The sequence below is a fragment of the Tenrec ecaudatus genome, chromosome 12, assembly GCF_050624435.1.
Source record: "Tenrec ecaudatus isolate mTenEca1 chromosome 12, mTenEca1.hap1, whole genome shotgun sequence".
NCBI classification, from domain to species: domain Eukaryota; kingdom Metazoa; phylum Chordata; class Mammalia; order Afrosoricida; family Tenrecidae; genus Tenrec; species Tenrec ecaudatus.
Genome location: NC_134541.1, coordinates 100,784,628 through 100,804,672, shown reverse-complemented (window position 1 = coordinate 100,804,672; position 20,045 = coordinate 100,784,628). Strand labels below are relative to the sequence as shown.

The window sequence follows — 20,045 nt, the reverse complement described above, 5'->3', positions numbered from 1 at the left end:
ATAAGCTAACAGAAAAAAATGTTTTAATTTTCATAAGCTTCTCATCTATTATGTATATATACCTCATAAGCATTGTATACACACATATATAATGCTTAAATATATATATATATATATATATATATGGTACTTTTAGATCTACTGGGAAATTATCAAATAATTTCACACATTCTCAGAGCCACAGAATGGCATCAGCTTTCAAACTCAGGTAGATAATCAGTGACAGACAAAGCTATGAGTAAAATGATAGCAAGTAAGAGCAGAGACTCGTCCTAGTAGCTTCCAAATACCCCACAATTGAGCAAAGCCGCTTGCTGGGAAGAAGAACCCAACAAAATAGGGGCGGAAGAGTCGCCCGAGGCTGGCGTTTTTCACGTGTATTTACAAATTCAGAAGAACTTCCAGGTCATTCATGAAGTTAACACACTATCTGCGCCTTTGTTTGCTCCTGACCTGTTTTTGTAAAACAGATCTGGCAAGCTTGTCTCAATTCATGGGTTCCTTCAAGGGGATGTCTCGGTATCACTGATGCAGACGGCTTAGTAACTGCACATCCAAAAAAGTTTCCAAAGTCATTTCTAGACTGACTTGAAATTCCCAGGAAACTCTCAGGAGCAAACAAACTACCTGGTCCATTCATCTGCAAGAGGAATGAGAAATAAAACAAAACACAGCCAACACATATTGTACTGCCGCTACAGCAGGAAACAGAACTCATCCAAAAATTACGACACTTTCCACAGACTAAGGCCAGTACCATCCCATCTTCAATGCTCCTCGACGTTAAGCAAGGCCTCTTGTCAGGACTCTGGGTGGGCTTCCGGAACCTCCATGTGTTGCTCACGGTAGCAGGCGATCGTTCAGCTTCAGCAGCCCAGTTACAAGCCCTGATTCGATAGCTGCTGCCTAAAACCCTCTCAGGGCTGTGGGGAGCAATTCATGGGCCATGGCAGATCCAGTCTTAAACACCAGGAATTTCCGACTGGATGTCCCCGGTGAGTCTTTCATACGATTTCCCACAGCACACACCAAATTTAAGGGGACCGGTCAGCTGTGCTCCAATAAGTCAGCTTACTTAAGTCAGAAACCTGTTTCCATTTAAGTGAGGTATTTACAAAAAGGAAGTGGCACTTACAAGTAAAAGGGAAGAATTACTGTTGTTAAGCGGTGTTCCCTCTCTAGAAGTTGAGGTGGGCAGATCTAAAATAAAAAAAAAAACAAACTTCAATCAAACGTTTCCATTCTCCACATTCAGTCAGAACATCAGGGTTCAGCAGCTTACTGGGCAGGCGATTTCCCACAGTGCTCCCCCATCCCAACTCCAGGAGCTAGCTTGTCACTAACACACCCTGAGACAGTTAGGGGAGGTTTTGCCTTTTCTCTAAATATCCAAAGGCATAAACAACCCCCAGGCAAAAAGATTTCAATCCAAAATCCATTTCCAGAGAAATAAGCCAAGGCAAGCCCCTCAAAGGGGCTGGTTAAAAGGACAGCCAAAAACCACACTCATGGCCATGGACCTGATGCAGACTCACAGTGACCCTTAGGACAGGGTAGAACCACCCTTGTGGGTTTCTGACACTGTAACTCTCTTCACGGGAGCGGAAAGCCTCATCTTTCTCCCAGTTGAAAAGACAAGGAACTATTCATTCACATTCAAAACGGGCAAAGAGCCTCTCTCAAAAATAATGGAGCAGGGTCTCAGTCAGGACATTAAACCATTTTTTCAGTCCACCACTCTATCATTTCCCCCCTCATTTGCCTCCCAGAATATTAATGTTTTCAATCAATCACTTAGACTGGGTCCGTTTAATCAGGCACCAGAGCCTCAGAAGAAAACGTGAGGGGCTTCAAAAAGCTCGTTAAAAAAATCCCACTACCTTTTCATTCCACTTTCCCAAAGAGATTTCAAAGTCCCCTATTTTTCAAAAGTATACACTCATCCTGAGGGTGTCAGAGGGTCGAGCCTGCAAGCCCTTAGAAGAGAAAGGCACCGGCACAATCTGCAAGCTCAGTGGAGGCTTCCCAAACAGTGACTGTCACTCCATGCTCACTCCGCTAGACTGACTCAACTGCTTGCTGGTCCGGGTTTCCAAAGGATAGCCTGTCTTGAAGACCCTTTGGGATCTACTTTTCTTGGAGGGTACTTTAAAATTCAAGAGACACCCAGCTTGTCAAACACTCTTTCACAGAAATGGGTCTGCGAACATCCCTACTCTGGTCTTTGCCTCCTGCTTCTCTGGACGGCATGGTTTCTATCCCGGGGAAGGTGAGGCAAAGGCTCAGCCTTCAGAATGTCAGCAACATGGGAAGCAATTTTAGCACCTACTACCCAGAATCCAAGGCAAGATTGTCAGGTACACATTTTTTTCAGTTCCACAATGCAACCATTTACAGTTCTAGCACAATGCTCACCTCGTTTAGACTCGCTCATTGAAAATGAACTCAAAGAAGAACAGAAATCTTCTAAGGATGAAGTCAGAGGGGGATACAATTCGGAGAAGGAGGGTGGAGGTGCAATCCTTGCACCCATGTGCAAGGTTCCCAACAGAGATGCTGAAAATATGCTTGGAGACACAGCGCCGGCCACAGGGAGGGGTCCTCTGACGAGTGCCGATGGCTGGAGAAACAGAGGAGCGACATTTGCTGTAGATCTGCCAACGGCAGGCAAGCAGCTTCAAACCAATCATTACAAGGGCCCCCATAAATGGATCCACAAAGAGAACCAACGGAGGGAACCCCAAATTCCTAAACAAGCAAGACTCACTGATTGAGCCTATAGGGCTTCCCAAGACCATGGCCCTGAGATATTTGTCAAACTTTAAAGTGGTACAAACTCCCAAAGTCACCCTAATAGATTGGCTCCAAAAATCAAAAGTATCACCCCTAAGTGCTATTCCTTTTTTAAAATCAACTCTAGGAGACCACTGCAGGGTCAACAGTTACTTGACAACAGAAGTGCAAATGGAAGGGGTCAGGGAAATTAGATGAGATGAAGCCCCCACCAGAGAAGTGCCAATGTCCAGGGTCACTGGAACGTGAGGGCGGAAAGTGCTGGAGGGGACACTAAAGTCCTATGTAAACTCTTCGCAGCAAACACACCACAGTCGTTTTTTAAATGTCTTGCATTAGGGAGTTGTAGTACATCCCAAAGCTGCAATCAAACGCAACTCAGGCAGTTTACAGAGAAGGTGGTATGTGAGGTTGGTACATACCCAATGTGAAGATGGTCATCAATACACGGAAAATGTGTGTACTTTTGTATATTTTCACCACAATTTAAAGAAAAGGAAATTAACTCAGGAAGAGATGAAGCCCCGTTCTTAAAATGGACCAAGGGATGATTGATGCCTTTGGCTTGTGAGGGTGTAAAGTCTGTATGTTGTTGGGGGTGATGCCATTGAGTGGGCCCCGATCTACACGACCCTATGAACAGAAACACTTGCCCGGTCCTGCGCCATCCTCACAACTGTGTGCGCATATATGTATATATGCCATTTCAACATTTGTTCACACGCACAATCCTTGATCCAAATGCTATATTCAGATTTCAACCACCTAACTTTGTGATCCCACCATCTGCAGACCATAGGTTCCTAAGAATTCTCAGTCACTCAGTTTTGAGTTGATGCCAACTCATAGTGACCCTATAGGACAGTACAGAACTGCCCATAGTTTATCAAGATGATAAAACTTTATGGGAGCAGAAAGCCTCATTTTTCTCCTGCAGAATGGCTGGAGGGTTCAAATTGCCCACCTAACAGCCCAACATGCAATCCACTCTGCCACCAATTATGAAGGAGGGGTGGGTATGATGGGGCGAGGAGGCGCCTTTCAAAGTGTGGGTCACCTCTCTGGAGACATGAACATAAAATCTCACGCAGACTAGAATTCTAACCAGGTCCCGTCCTGTCCAAGTCACAGTCGTAGTACACGACGAGCTTTACACTGTGTTACACCGTATGTACCCCTTCCTGCTCCCTCGGTGTGTCCTAGGGCAGTCGTGATTCTACACAGGAGGAAGCTGGGGTCGTGAGAAGTGAGAAACTTGCCCAAGATCACAGAGCTGTTCACTAGCAAATTCAGGGCAATATAAGCACAGCCCACACTAGAAAATTGCACACGTGAAGAATTTCCAAACAGTGTTTGTCACAGATGTTTTGACCAAACCCAGGCCTATCTGCTTTTTTTGTTGCAATAATTTCCTTTGGTTTTGGTTTTGAGCATAGACAACTCAGTAACTTCTCCGTGTTCAATTCAATGGCACTGATAACATGTTTCACTGGCTGGTCCGGTGCAGCCTCCCCACCATTGCTGTTTGAGCCGCTGTTATCGAACCCTCTCATTAAAGGTCTTCCTCTCCTTCCACGCCCTTTGCTAAGGATGATGTCCTATCTAAGGAGTATGCTGTTAACTTCTTCCAAGACAAATTTGTTTGGTTGTCTGGCAGTCAGGTCAATAGTCTTCACCAACATTGTAACTTAAATGTATCAATTCTTCTCTAGTCTTCCTAATAAACTGTTAACTTTTCACATACATATGAAGCAATTGAAAACACCATGACTTGGGTCTGGTGCACCTTACTACTCAAAATGACATCTTTGCTCTTTAAAACACGAGATATTTTGAAGCAAATTTGCCCAACGTAATGTCATTTGACTCTGGATTGTGGAGCCGAGTAAGATGAATTTGTGCTAAGTCCCATCTTTTCATCACAATGTTGCTTACGAGTCCATTTGGGAGAATCTGTGTTCTCTACATTGAGTTGTAATCCATAATGGAAGCAGTAGTCTGCACCTTCATCAGCATGAACTTTCAGCAAGCAAGGCCGTGTCATTTGCACGGTGACGCTTCCCTCCAGCCCAAGGCCACGTTCTTCGTACAGCTCAGCATCCTGCATTAGCTCTCCAGCACACGGACTGAGCAAACACGGCGAAGGGCAGGCACGATGCCCCTGACAACCATCCTGTTTCGTGTTTCTCAACTTTGTACTGTGACCCGAATGAACATTTCACGGAGGAAATGGTTTTCCATGCTGCAGTTCAGACACATCTTGGATTGTGGCCCGGATGCAACCCCCACTCTGGGACTGCAGTACTGCTGCCCTGCTACTTCTACGCCCCTTCTTTCCTGTCCCTTCCCCAATCAGAGTTTTGTCACCAGGCGAACGTTGCTCTCCCAGACTGGGAGGGCGGCATGTTCCAAGGCGCACACAATTCACTGGTGATACTGTGCCTCCTTAGCTGCCTGTTGGTCTGAAAGCTAAGCCACAAGGTCAGTTTGGTTCCAGGTCTGAGGGGTGGCGAGGAGTTACTGTGAAGCCAAATAATTATTTGGTTTTAAGATCCTAGGGGACAGTTTTGGTTTAAGGCTTAAATACTATTCCAGGCAATAGTTTCAGAGGTTCATTAGCTTCCATTAAAAAAAAAATAGCTCATGCCTTCCCAAGAGAAGAAACCCATGAAGTTCTACCACACAGCACCTCGAGTGTGGTCCCGTGCCATCTCACAACAGTGTGTGTTCTTGAGCCCATTGCTGCAGCTGCTGCACAAACCCACCTCAGTGAGGGCTTCCTCTGTCCCTCCCATCCCTCTGTTTCACTGCACTGGAGCCCTGGTGACACACCGAAAGCTAGGCCATCTGACCCCGTCAGCGCCCTCCAGAGAAGGATGTGACAGTGTGCTTCCAGCAAGGGGGCAGCCTCGGAAACGCTACGGGGCAGTTCGCCTCCACTCTGCAGGGCTTCTCTGTAGGTCAGAATCTAGGGATGGCGGAAGGCCTGGTTTGAGAAGGAACGGTGGAACGGGAATTACCATAACACTCTCGTTTGTTTCTGGTGCTGAGTCAAGCAGGTCATCTATTTCGTCGCCAAGGACCATGTCACCATCATCCAAAAAAGCCTCAGGCAAGGTAAAAGGGACCTTCCCTCCATTGGCCAGCACAGCGGATGGCAGAGAGCTCTCTTCCACTTGCAATGGCAAAAGAGACGCCAAAGGCATGATGGGACTGGAGGCCAGGTCACTCCCAACGTCATGAGGAACACTGGGTGCGGGTAAAGAAACAGCTGGCACGGTTTCTTGCCTCGGAGCCGGTAAGTCTGCAATATGGAAGGAAAGGCACTTGCTCATTACGTAAGTCTGGTAGTATGTTAGTGCTAGCAGCCAATCATGACAGAGAAAGTGAAGGTCGAGGCAAAAATATGAAACCAAAACATAAAATAAACAGACCCGACTGTCAAACCAATTACAACCAAAGTACTAAGAGCAATGGCAAAAATAACTCGCATTATCCAGGAATAGGGATGTTCATTTGTGTCAACCCCTCCTTTCTTAAAATGCCTGCACCCTGTTAGGCTCAGCTCTCAGATAGTGGGCAGGCTGTCGTGGGTGTTCCGAGATTCCTTACTGCAATCAGTCAGGGGGACAATAGGTCAGGGGGATGCCCGAAGCACAAAACCCTCTGCAAAATTATTTGTGCTTTAATGTTGAAAAGCCACACAGAGATCTTATTCAAGGAGGCTGCAGTGCATCGATGCCCTAACTTGGTCGCTTTGTGGGTTGTGATGTGATTGATGACAGGTAAAGACGTACCTGGCTCAATATCTTCCAAAGAACAGTTCGAAACCTAGAAAGTAAACCAAAGAGTGGATCAGAGTAGGTTCAGGCTTCAAACTACAGGCCACATAACTCACTCAAGAGAACAACGCAGGCTTTTCACAGAAAACCAACTCCCCTCCAATGAGGACCTAAGTAAGAACGGTCCGTGGTTCTGGGGGTCCGAGGTCCCTATCTGGCAGTACAACCACCTGTGGACCAGCATTGCTCAAAAGACACTCAGAGGCACACCAGTCCCAAGAGAGACCTTCCAAGACCCCGTGTCTGAGGTCTGCTCTATTACCAACCCGCACTGATCACAGCCAGAAGCACAGAGCACTTCAAGAGGCTACTGTCAGCACAACAGCAACCAGCTCTGAGCTTTGGATGTCTCAATGAGCCCCCGAATGCTTGCTGGCTGTCTCAAAGCATCCTATCAACTACTGTGATACTTCTCTCTACCAGCATCTTATAAAATGCACAAGACTCAGGGGACAGCTAGGCAAGGCTTTAAAAGGAGAAAAGCCAAAACAAACGCACTGCCATCGAGTCGATGCTGACTCAGTGACCCTACAGGACAGGGTAGAGCTGCCCTGGTGGGTTTCGGAGACTGTCACTCTTTACTCGAGTAAGCAACCTTGTCTTTCTCCCTCAGAGAAGTGGGGGGGAGAGAGAAGTGCTGGCCTTACAGCTAGCAGTCCAACACATAAGCACCACACCACCAGGGCTTTACAAAAACCTGTGGACAGCAGGGAATTAAAAGATAATGCCATTTGCCCAAGAATATTTTGATGACCTCCTGTCTACTACTTGTTTTCAGGATGACAGGAAGCTAATGACAATTATGTGCTTAAGGAATTAAAAAGATTTCCAAAATAAACAAGCAAGCGCGCACACACAATTGAAAGCAGACTTGCAAATAGGTTCACCTTGACTTTTTCAGTTTTTACAAATTATGGCTCTTACAGAAGCAATAGTTTTACCTTGGAAGCCCCATCTGCAGGCACTGACTTTAAGGAGAGCTGAAATAAAGTGAAGACATAAGTTCAAAACTAGCACAACAGACAGTCGACTGCAGGCTTGAGGTGAAAGGAAAACCCCTCCCAAATAGGCTTTAGCTTACCTCGGCTCTGACGTATGCTTTCCTTATTTTAAATCCCAATTTTTGAGCTAGTTCTTGAGTTAGTTTGATTACATGTTCATCCTGAAAATGTCAGCACATGGAAGGAAGGTTATCTGCACTGACGGTAATAGGGAAACAGCGCAGTAATCATTTATCCCGTCACAGCGCTAGCTGCATCAGTTACACCCAATTGAAGGCGTCATCAACAATAACCCGCTAGATGCCGCTTTCCCACGTGGAACAATAAAGTATTTACAAGTCAACAAACAAGGTAAGCAGGTGAACGAAAATGGCCACTCCATACCTGAGGCACGGCTAACGAGCACTTGGCCACTGCGTCATAAGCTTCGCTGAATCTTCCCAGATGGCTCAGCGCCTTGGACTTGCGGTAGAGAGCTTTGCAGTTGCTGGCATTGAGGCTGAGGACAGCCTCACAGTCCTCTAACACGCTACCGTGGAAACCCTGGAGAGCAAGGTCAAGTTCGCAGTCACCAGTTCAGGATTGTTTGTACTAATGCAAACACATTAGCCTCTTCCCTCTTCTTTAATGCAAAGTTTGACAGTATTCATTCCATTTCATTTTAAAAGTATGTTGACTCAAAAAAAAAAGTATGTTCACTATGAAATTTCAAAAGCACTGACGTAGAAGCAGTATCACGAATATCTATGACCCCACCACCCAGATCAAAAAATGCTAGTATTTGGCCATAAAGTCCCAGATTTTTAGGAAAGGCCAACTCTGCAGACGTGATCTAAGCCCCCAGATTCCTTTCCGTGACCCCACGCCACCCTACCCAACTGTCTTTTATGCAGTATGGATGGAATTCCCCAAGAGCTAACTGAAGAGGAATACAGAATAAAAAGAAATGAATGATCATTTGAAAAAAAGACAACATGAACTCATTTTGAAAAAACATCCACGGTTAAACTTGACCCCATGTGTACAGTGCAAAGCACAAGCACATGGAAGTGAACACAGGAACAGCCCATGGCCAGGTTGTTCACGGGTGTTTCCCGTGTCTGGTGCTACCAGGACTGAGAGGCAAACTAAATCTTAAGGCAGGAACTGTCTTCATCTAACTTGAGACCATCTGTACAGGACCACAAAGGGGCCCTGGCGGTACCACAGCATAAGTGTTGGGCTGCTAATTGCAAGGTTGACGGTTCAAATCCACTAGACGCTCTGAGGGAGAAAGATGAAAGCTGTCTGCTCCCCAAAAAGCTCCACAGTGTCAAAAACCCTGCACAGGGTCACCATGAGCCCACACTGATGTGATGGCAACAGACTTAGGATGTGAGATCCAAAGGTCATGTACTCGACAGTCCAGATGAGAAGACCAGGGAGGGGCAGGCCTGCTAAAGAACTGGAAAGGGAACCGAACACAACTAAAGAGACTGGAAAACACTGTGGAAGTTCTACCGCCACTGGAAAATCTGTGCTGAAATTTTCAAATGGGAACCTAACCTGCAGGTAAGCTTCCAACAAAGACATAATCAAAAGAAAAGCACTGCTAACCTGGACATGCATGATGTGGTCTCCTCCCAGGCCGGCTGTTTCATAAACAGACCCAACGTACTGCCTCCAAGTCCATGTTCACGCATCGTGACCCTGACCGACAGAGCAGAGCTACCCCTCGCATTCCTGAGGCTGTGACTCTGACCGTCCCTCTCTCCCCTGCCACTGAGTAGATGCCAACTCACTGGGACCCTAGAGGACAGGACAGACCTGGCCCTGTGGGTCTCCAAGACTGTAACCGCAACTCTTCATGGGAAAAGACAGTCTCAGTTTTCTCCCAAGAAGTAGCTGGTGGTTTCAAACGACTAACCTCGCAGTCAGCAGCCCAGCGTGCAACCTGCTACGCCACCATGTAAGCATCCTGACAAACATATCGCCGAAAAAGCCCAGGCGAATCCCCTGGGATCAAAAGCTGAGAAACACTCTTTTTAAATCCCTAAGGATCTGCCCAAGATGTCTTCTGATGCACCAGGCCCTTCGAAGAACGGCCAATAGGCTGTTCTTCAAACTTGAAATTGGGCAATTTACTTTTTATTAATGCATTACCTCTTTGGGATGAAGATTTTTCTCTGGAGGAATACTTTTTTTAAAAACATTTTATTAGGGACTCATACAACTCTTACCACAATCCATACATATACATACATCAATTGTATAAAGCACATCCGTACATTCTTTGCCCTCATCATTTTCAAAGCATTTGCTCTCCACACTTAAGCCCTTTGCATCGAGTCCTCTTTTTTCCTCTCCAACCCCGCTCCTCCCTCCCTCATGAGCCCTTGATAATTTATAAATTATTATTTTGTCAATATCTTGCCCTATCCGGCATCTTCCTTCACCCCCTTTTCTGCTGTCCGTCCCCCAGGGAAGAGGTCACATGTAGATCCTTGTAATCGGTTCCCTCTTTCCAACCCACTCACCCTCTACCCTCCCCGTATCGCCCCTCATACCCCTGGTCCTGAAGGGATCATCCGCCCTGGATTCCCTTGGAGGAATGTTTTTTAAAAGCCTAACTCACCATAGCAGAATAGCAGGCGACACGGTTTGTGTAGAGTTTTTCGATGATGTCCTTGGGGATGGCAATGTCTTCAGACTGGGCGTAGTCAGCTATGTTCAGGGCCTCTGTGTACTGGCTGATGGAGCCGCTCCAGTCATGCTCCCGGTAGACGTCATTGCCCTCGTTGAAAAGATTTCTCACAAGGGCACGCAAGTACACCTAAACACAGAAAGTTGTTGCTTAAAACACCTGGCACAAGAGGGTCTATGGGTCAATTTCATACACTGAAAACGCCAGACGTGAAGGATGGAGGGTGGGGGAAAATGAGAAGCTGATACCAAGGACTCAAGTAGAAAGAAAATGCTTTGAAAATGATGATGGCAACAAATGCACAAATGTGCTTGACACAATGGATGGATGGATGGATGGATTGTGATAAGAATTGTATGAGTCCCCAATAAAATGATTTTTTTTTAAACTGAAAAGAAAACACCAGAGAGAACTCAACCGAGCAACCAGCACGATCGAAAGAAACAGGACCACCCAGCCCCTCTCTGCTAGCTCAGCTTTTACCTCACATGCTTAAGAGGTAATTCTGGGAAATGCAAAAAAAAAAAAGTAGCTTAACATCCTTGGACACTTTACCACAGAGACATTCTGTAGCCAGTCCATTACTTATTTAAGCACAATCTGACTGGAATATCTAAACTGTTCCGATATCTCACGATCAAGAAACTGCTGAAAAAGCACCTTGTGGGTATTTTGTTCAGGTCTCTGCAGCTCTGTGCCTACGGAAAGTCCTGGGCTGGAACCCCAGTCAGAGAGCATGAGCCTCTGTAGGCTCCTGTGCAGCATCTCCAAACTGCCTTCCAACAGACGTCGCATAGCGGCTCGGCCACAGCACTCTGCGAACCCAGGGGGCTTCTAAGTCTATTTGGATAAACGTATGCATAACATGCTCACCATTGGAAGAAAGGGACAGAAAAACAGAGAGGGAAAGGGAGTCTAAATAAAGAGGAGGGAGGGATACAGGAAGAAAGAAGGGACATACAGGCATAAGAACCTTCAGGAACAAAGAGCCCAGGGGAACCAAGTCTACAGAGAAGTGTACCTTCAGAGAAAATTCAATGTGCTGTGATTTCTCCATGGGATTCGCACAAACCCTTCACTAGCTCTTTGCTCCTGACCCAGTACCCATCACTGCTGTCAGAATGTCTCTTACCCCCCACCCAAAGACCTCTCCACTACACTCTAATACATCCTGTTCCTGCTGATTTTTGGTGAAATGAAATAGGTAAAAGATAATTTTCAAAAGGCTAAAAAGATAAACAACAAAGAGCGAATTAATGGAGAAAAAAATACAGAGCAAGGATACAGGTGTACACACAAGGGAACAAACCCCAAACCAGCCTTGCTGTGAGCGCTGGCCAAAGAGTATCTTCACCCTCTGTGGCAACCACCCTGTGCGGAAAGCAGCCACTGGCAACATAGTGGGCATGGCTGATTACAATAAAACTTTATTTGCAAAACCACCCAGTGGGCTGTATTTTTTGCCTTTTCCAGAATTTGCCCATTGGCTCACTGTGCACTACGCTTTGTGAGCTATTTGCTGAGCTCTGCCTTAGACCTCCCCAGGGCCGTTACCGCATATTGCTCCTGTGTTCCTGGGTAAGACAGCGGCGACCTAGGGAGAAGCAAGAAAGTGACCGTAACCATCAGGCGCCCATCAGGACTTGCTCAGTCAGCAGCCGCCTCAAAACAGAGAGGCGAGGAGCTGCGAAACCCAACCAAACCCACTGCTTTCCCCGCTGGTTAAATGTACATTGCATTTTAAAGACACAATTCTCTTTTACTGGCAGTATTCCCAGAAGCCCTGGTGGTGAGTGGGTTAAGTGTAGCACTGCTAATGGAAAGGTCACCAGTTCAAATCCACCAGCCACTCTGCCGGAGAGTGATGTGGCAGTCAGTCAGCTTCTGTAGAAAGTTAGCACTTCAGAAGCCCCATTCTGTCCATTCCACTCTGCTGTATAAGGAGTGGAATCTGACTCAACGGCAGTGGATTAGAAGCAGGTCACCATTTGCCCTGTATGACAAAATATCTATAACTATTCCTTAGTAATGCCTTTAAGAAATACATCTCCTTCTCAGATTATACTTCTAATAAAAAGAAGCTTCGTTCTTCAAGTGCCCAAGACATTTAAAAACAGGGCCTCTCCACCAGTAGCATTGGTCTAGTTTATTGTAACGCGAAGGAGAAGAACATCTCTTCCCAGAAAGGAAAAGAGAGGTCTTTCTACCGGGATGTGTCTCCAGCAAGGAGTCCAGTTAGAGACCAGACTGCTCTCAGGACAGGACTTGGGGGGAAAGTCCTGTGTGTTCGCAGAGCTGATGGCTTTCAGGGGCATTTCATTCACTCATCCACATGGTTCTGCTGAGATTAGCTTCAAAACATTTGGGGGATGAGAAAGGGCTTTAGCCTGAAAAACTGGCAACAGGACATGCTGCAGAACACAAAGAAATCTCAAATGTGGCAGAGTAAAAGTTACTGCTAGACCCAATACTTGACATTTCTAACTTGACTTAATAGGACCTATTCAGTATGACTTGAGATTTCTTAATCCTTGTTTAAGCCCCCCCCTGCCCCCAAATACAAGGTTATGAATTCTTCTCAGGAGCTTACTGTATAAACTGCAGGCCTTCCTTAATGCTTTGCTGCCTTTGTCTTCTCTCCTCAGACACGCTGGACATGTTATCCGGCACATCCACCTTCGCAATCAGTAATCTGGGAAGAGACAAGGCACAGAATTACACAAGGCACCTGGGTTCCTGGACCCCAACTAACAGGTCTTTGATTTCAGACCTTGTCATACAACTAGTGCAGGAAGCGTCCATCTCCAACTCGGCCCTAGGTCCCTAACATTCCAAAAGCAGTATTGGCATAATCTTCATGGTTCAGTTGTCTAGCATACCCTTAGTACAAAGTTCACACCAAACCCACTGCCATCAAGTGGGTTCTAACACACAAGATCTCTACAGAACAGGGGAGAGGCCTGCTCTGTTGGGTTACTGAGACTGTAAACCTTGAGGGAGCAAAGAGCTTCATCTTTCTCTTGTGGAGCAGCTGGTAGGCCTGAACCACTGACCTTGTAGTTAGCAGCCCAATACTCTTTTTTAAATTATTTTATTGGGGGCTCATATAGCTCTTATCACAATCCATACATATATCTATTTTGTCAAGCACATTTGTACATATGTTGCCATCATTTTCAAAACATTTTCTTTCTACTTGAGTCGTTGGTATCAACTCACTTTTCCCTCCCTCAAGAACCTTTGAGAATTTATAAATTATTATTTTTTTCATGTCTTACACTGACCAATGTCTCCTTTTACACACTTTTCTATTGTCTGTCCCCCTGGGAGAGGTAATATGCCAATCATTGTGATTGCAATTTTCTCCCTCCACCTTCCCCTTCCCCTCCTGGTATTGCTCCTCTCATTTTTGGGCCTGATGGGTTTATCTGTCCTGGATTCCCTGTGTTTCAAGCTCTTATCTGTACATGATCTGGTCCAGCAGGATTTGTAAGGTAGAATTGGGGTCATGATAGTGGGGGGGGGGGGGAAAGCATTAAAGTATTAGAGGAAAGTTGTATGTTTCATCGGTGCTATATTGTACCCTGACTGGCTCATGTCTTCCTTGTGACCATTCTGTAAGGAGATGTCCAATTGTCTACAGATGGGCTTTGGGTCTCCACTCCGTACTCCCCCTCATTCACATTGATATGTTTTTTTGTTCTGGGTCTTTAATGCCAGATACCTGATCCCATCGACACCTCAAGATCACACAGGCTGGCGTGCTTCTTCCATGTGGGCTTTGTTGCTTCTTAGCTAGATGACTGCTTGTTTGTCTTAAAACTTTTAGGACTCCAGATGCTCTATCTTTTGATAGCCGGGCACCATCAGCTTTCTTCACCACATTTGCTTATCCACCCATTTTGTCTTCAGTGATTTTGTTGGGAAGGTGAGCATACAGAATGCCAGGTTAATAGAACAAAGTGTTCTTGCATTAAGGGAGTACTTAAGTAGCGGCCCCATGTCTGTCTGCTACCTTAATATTTAACATGTAAATATGTGTACATAGATCTATTCCCTATAGTTATATTCACATATATTTATACTTCTATAAATGCCCTTTGCCTCCTACTTCTTTCCTCTATTTCCTTTGACTTTCCTCTTGTCCCACTATCATGCTCAGCCTTCATTAGGGTTTCAGTAATTCCTCTTGGTTACATTGTCCTGATCAAGCCCTACCAGGCACCCCACCCACTCCTCGCCATCAATTTAGATCCCTTGTTGTTCCTGGGTTTGCTAACACCCACTCCCTCCCCACCTGCTCCCCTCCCCTTCTTCCCTCCCCCTGCAGCCCAATGCTTAACCTACTGTGTCACCAGGGCTTTTCCATTGATCCGCGAGGAGCTTTTCAGACACTGAACCCACCCAGCAGGTCCGAGGGAGAATGGCCTGGTGATGTGTTCCCAGAAAGATGGCAACTGAGGAAACCCTTTGGACGAGTCATAATCAACTCAACAGCACCTAACACAGGTTCCATAAGCCCCTCTTAGTCAACCTCCTTTCCTCTCCTCTCTTCGCTCCTGGCTCCCCAGGTGCTTCTCCCACCTGTGCATGTGCTTAAGCGCGCCACCAGAACAGTGCTGGCCCTGTGCTCCCGGAAGTTCTCTAAGACACAAACCCTTCCTCATGAGCACAGTCTGAACTTTATACGTGTTTTATTACACAAACGTCTGGAACAATCCTCACTGATATGACTGATACAATAATGAGGCAAATGAAGTGGCTTCGGTTAGAATTTTCTGGACAGGGAGTGCTTGCCTTCAGTCAACACTTGCAAGCATCAGTACAAGCCTGTCCCCTTGGTCAGTGTTTATTGTGCATGGCCTGGCAAGTTGAAGAACCAATGAGAAGAGATTTGTGAGAAAACATCAGGGCTCTGAACTGGTTCTTCCTGGTTTGGCAATGGCTGAGGAAATGAAACTTGAACAAACCCAAATTCTCGCTCTTGAAGACACTGGCATTGAATGCATCACAACTTGACCACATCTCCTGCTTGCTGAATGTGAGCTCAGAGGCAGCGGCTGACAGCACCATCTATGTTCTAGCCATAACTCAGTCTCACACATCAGGTTCAGAGAGGGCTCGCGAAGACTCTTTCAAGCCTCCCATTCCAAGGAGAATGACGACCCTGGCCTGGGTGTTTTAACCTTGTCTTTGGGAGACCATCCTGTGCTCTGTAGGTTGGTTAGCAAGATCTTTGACCGCTACAGGCAGTCACCACAACCAAATACGTCTCCAGATACTGTTATATGCCGTGTGCAGGCACAGTCACCCCAAAAAAGCACTGCTGTCAACCTGATTATGACTCATAGCAACCCCAGAGCAGAGAGCAGAGGTCCCCCGTAGGGCTTCCAGGCTATAGCCCTTTCAGAGCAGACTGCCACACCTTTCTCCCACAGAGTGGCTCACGACTTCCCAGTTGGCTCCAGGACTCCTCAACTGAGAACCACTGAGGTCGAAGCGAAAGAAGATTTCTATCACATAAACCATACATGCTTCAGGACCATGACAGAGGGGAAATTCCACCCGTGTCTCACATACACTCCGGTATTGCTTACCAGCTGTAGTTTTATTTTTAAATCCACCTTCTTCAAAGTGGGGGGCTGGTGTTGGAGAACTGGAGTGCCTCAAACGTTAAGTGGGGATGATTCTTTACATCTTTACATAGTTCTACGTGTTATGGTGTTTCATGCTCGACTGCTGACACTTTATTGCAGTGTTGACATGTGAGGGAGTACGACGTCTACACACACACACACCAGTAACGGAAGGAATTGGGACTGGTGGGGATTATACCTGTCAAGCACTTGTAAAGCAGATGCAACATGGTGGGGGTAGGGTATACGATTCCTTCTACTTTGCATATGTTTGAAATTTTCCAAAATAAAAAGCTTTAACAACCCATTATGGTAAATTGGTATAGTGTTTGAAATTTGCTTAGAATACATTTTAGCTTAAAGAATCAGGTTGCTGTGGAAATGAAACAAGATTTTTTAAGTGAGTGATTGTTACAGTAAATGGGGAGTTCATTTTACTCTGTATCTACTATTACATGCCTAAGTATTTCACACACAAACACACACCCCTTTTTTGGAGAGCTTAAATACACATTTGCAGGTGCAATATTATCTAAGGGAGCCCTGTTCGTAAGAAAGTAGCTTAAAAGTTAACTCAGAGAGTCAAGATGGAAAAAAAAAAGAAGAGTCGAGACGGTTAAGAAGTAAAGCAAGCCCAACTTGGGGGTGATATGATCTTATATAGAAAATCCCAAATTTTCTACCAGAAAGGGACTAGAATTCATAGGATTCAGCAAAGTGGCAGGGTACAAGAGCAGCACAGAACAGTCAGGAAATCAAGAAACAAAAAAATCGACTGCCTCTGAATCGATCACACAAGAACGCTGTGACAGGACTGAGGAGAAGCGCTCCGGAAGGCTGGAAGGCTTCCACGGCGGGGAGTCCTGACAGAAGCAGAGCGCTTCCTTCCTCTCTCGCATAGCAGCTAGCGGGTTTGAACTGCCGACATTTTCCAGATAGCAGCCCGACTAACCCTGAACCTTCTGCGCCATCCCCCAAAAGACGAAATCACCCACGCAGCGCTGTGAAGACCTATGCAAAGGCACCTGAACACTCGACAGCAGCCGCCCAGCTTCTCCCCAGAGTGCTGCGACAGGGACATCAAGATGGCGGGGAGTCTGCCAAGGCTCAGGTCTGCCTGAGCTGGTGACAACACATGTGCGGGAAGACCGTCCACAAAGAACTCCCAGCATTACTGAGGATAACACAGGTCTTTCTCTTCATGATGCTTCCCCTCAGGCAGCAACACATTTTTCTGACAATGCCTAAGAAATACATTTCCCAGACTTCTGTAGTAGATGATAATGAAAACCTCTTTGGGCTTTTAATGATTACTGGCAAGAGATGTGTTGTTCTAGACACATGGAGTTCAAAATAGATAAAGCCCTCACAACAGTAGTGGGAGTATCGCTATCATGAGGTATGGGTGGGGGGTGGGCTGAAGGAGGAGAAAGGGGGAGCACATCACAAGGTTGGAAATATATAACTAACCCACCCCTCAGGGGGACGAATAACAGAAATGTGGATGAAGGAAGACAACAGACAGTGTAAGACATGGACCAACAACAACAATGAATCATTGATCAGGATTCACGAGGGTGGAAAGGTGGCGGGGGGGTGGAGGGGGGAGTGGAGCTAATAGCAAAGGCTCAAGTAGAAAGGAAATGTTTTGGAAATGTTGATGGCAACATATGTACAAGTGTGTTTAATACAACTGAATGATGGATTGTCATAAAATTTGTAAGAGTTCCCCCCCCAACAAAATGATGGGGAGAAAAATCGGGGGGGGGGACGAATGTGTTGATCTGGGCTTAAACAAGGGTTAAAAATGGTAGTGAATGAAGGCTCAGGCAGGGGTTGGGGCAGTCTGTCTAACATGTTCACATCTTCATGTTTGTGATGGTCTTCATGTTTGTGATGGTCGACAGATGAATTGGCCTTCTGGTTAAGCAAGCTTTAGGTATAGTACCCCTTCTCTAGACAGTGTATTAGGTTAACATTTGAGTGCACTAAATAGTACCTGTAACTTTGCCTCTGTAAGGAGAGATTAAGGAAATAATTCGGAGGGAAGAAAACTACTGTAAGAAACCAAAGGAGACGTAAATAAATGGAAAAATACACCATGCTCACATATAGGAGAATTTAACACTATCTAAAACAAGTTATACACAAAATGCAATCCCGCTCCACATTCCATCAGAATTCCTTCAAGAGATGGGAGAACTGATCACTAAATTTATATGTGCAAAGCACTACTGAAGAACAAGGTAGAAGGTCTCACACTTCTCAATCTCAAACCTACTATCCAGTCACACAGACCAATGGGACCGAATTGAGAACAGCTGTTCTCCAACAAAGGGCCCAACTCTATTAAATAGGGAAAGAGACAGTCTAACTAACAAATGGTGCTGGCAAAGTTGGACTTCCATGTTCCGGAAAATGAAACAGGATCCAGTCTCAAAACACAGACACAACTGAGCTCAAAATGTAAACAAAAACAAACTCCAGCTGGATCAGAGACCTACATGGAAAACATACAATTATGTAACTCATGAAAGAAGATCTAGGCACGGATTAGAACAGGAACAGTGAGGCTTGTCTTAGCCCCTTTAGATTGGTTCTCAGGAGAGAACAGTCCTTGGAGAAGGACACCGTGCTTGGTACAGCAGAGGTGCAGTGCGGGAGAGGAAGGCCCTTCCTGACACGGGGTGATGCCTGGGCCACAACGATCGCCTCCAACTTACAAACAAGTTGAGGAGGGTGCAGGGCAGGGCAGGGCAGTGTCCTTCGATTGTACATCGGATCCCTATGAGTCAGAATCAACTCGACAGCACCTAACAACAATAATTTATGGCACAGTTTCTTAAACGTATCTAAAAATTCATAAGCAGCAAAAGGTAAACTACGTGACTGGGATCTCTTACAAATTAAACACTAGGCACATTAAAATAATTCTGCAATTAAGTAAAAAGAGAACTAAAAAAATGGGGGAAACTTTTAAGTAAAAACATATCTGCAATGTCCTAATCTCTAAAATTTACTTTCAAAGTCAACACCTCAACACCAAAAAGACAAACAGTCCAATTTGAAAATGGGCAAAAGACACAAACACATCATTAAAAAACAAGAACACATACACAAATAGCCAAAACACGAAGAGATGCTCATGACCACTAGCCACCTCCATGGCCATCAAGTCGATTTCAGCTCATAGCAACCCTACAGGACAGAGCAGAACTGCTCCCTGGGGTTTCGGAGGCCATGACTTTTTATGAGAGCGGGCAGTCTCATCTTTCTCCTTTGGCACAGCTAGTGGGTTTGACATGCTGACCTTGTAATTAGCAGTCTAATACTCACTTCACTGCACCACCAAGACATCTTATTAACAACTAGAGAGGTGCAAATCAAAACAATGAGATATTATTTGCCCTGGCATTAAGAGCAATGATCAAAAAACACTAAGAAAACAACAACTGCTGGCAAGGGTGTAGGAAGATTGGAATTCTGATCCATTGTTGGTATGACTGCAAAGTGGTAAAAACTGGGTGGGAGATATGTCGTTGTCATTGTGAGGTGCCATGGAATCATTTCCGACTCAGAGAAACCCTACTCACAACAGAACGAAACACCAATGGTCCTGCGCCATCCTCACAATTGTTCCTATGTTTGAGTCCACTGTTGCAGCCGCTAAGTCCACCCATCTTCTCAGGATCTTCCTCTTTGTCGCTGTCCCTCCACTTGACCAAGCCTGAAGCTCCTTTTCCAAAGCCTCAAGCCAACGATGCGTCTGAAGGAGTAGGGGACCACATGACCCACAGCCTCTACTCCACAACTAAATTCTAAGAGGCCATCACTACTGGGCTCATGGTAGAAGACCCCGGACAGGGTGGAAGCTGTGTTGGGGCAAAAAAGAGACTCCATCTCAAATACAGACAAAGATAACACAAAAACACAGATACATCATTGGGACTAGGGAAGCTATTGCATAAGGTTATGATGGCGTTCAAAAGGGCCCAAGTAGGCAGAGGAGACTGTCACCAAACATGACTGGTGGCAGATAACACACCAGTTACAGGTGGGACCATACAAGCAGGGTCAAGACCATGACTGG

The 20,045-nt window shown here is 45.7% G+C and overlaps 1 protein-coding gene across 2 annotated transcripts in view; it reads right to left on the bottom strand.

Moving 5' to 3' along the window:
- ZC3H7A (zinc finger CCCH-type containing 7A) overlaps positions 1-20,045 on the bottom strand; it is a 48,681-nt gene that overhangs the window by 17,574 nt on the left and 11,062 nt on the right. For both annotated transcript variants that reach the window (XM_075564280.1, XM_075564281.1), the window contains exons 2-12: positions 12,910-13,011; positions 11,874-11,913; positions 10,251-10,448; positions 8,021-8,179; positions 7,717-7,797; positions 7,577-7,615; positions 6,591-6,624; positions 5,814-6,097; positions 2,416-2,620; positions 1,136-1,200; positions 454-640 (exon numbers count right to left, since the gene is read on the bottom strand). In XM_075564280.1, coding sequence (XP_075420395.1) covers positions 454-640; positions 1,136-1,200; positions 2,416-2,620; positions 5,814-6,097; positions 6,591-6,624; positions 7,577-7,615; positions 7,717-7,797; positions 8,021-8,179; positions 10,251-10,448; positions 11,874-11,913; positions 12,910-12,977 — 1,360 coding nt within the window. In that variant the 5' untranslated portion in view covers positions 12,978-13,011. The remainder of the gene's footprint in view (positions 1-453; positions 641-1,135; positions 1,201-2,415; positions 2,621-5,813; positions 6,098-6,590; positions 6,625-7,576; positions 7,616-7,716; positions 7,798-8,020; positions 8,180-10,250; positions 10,449-11,873; positions 11,914-12,909; positions 13,012-20,045) is intronic.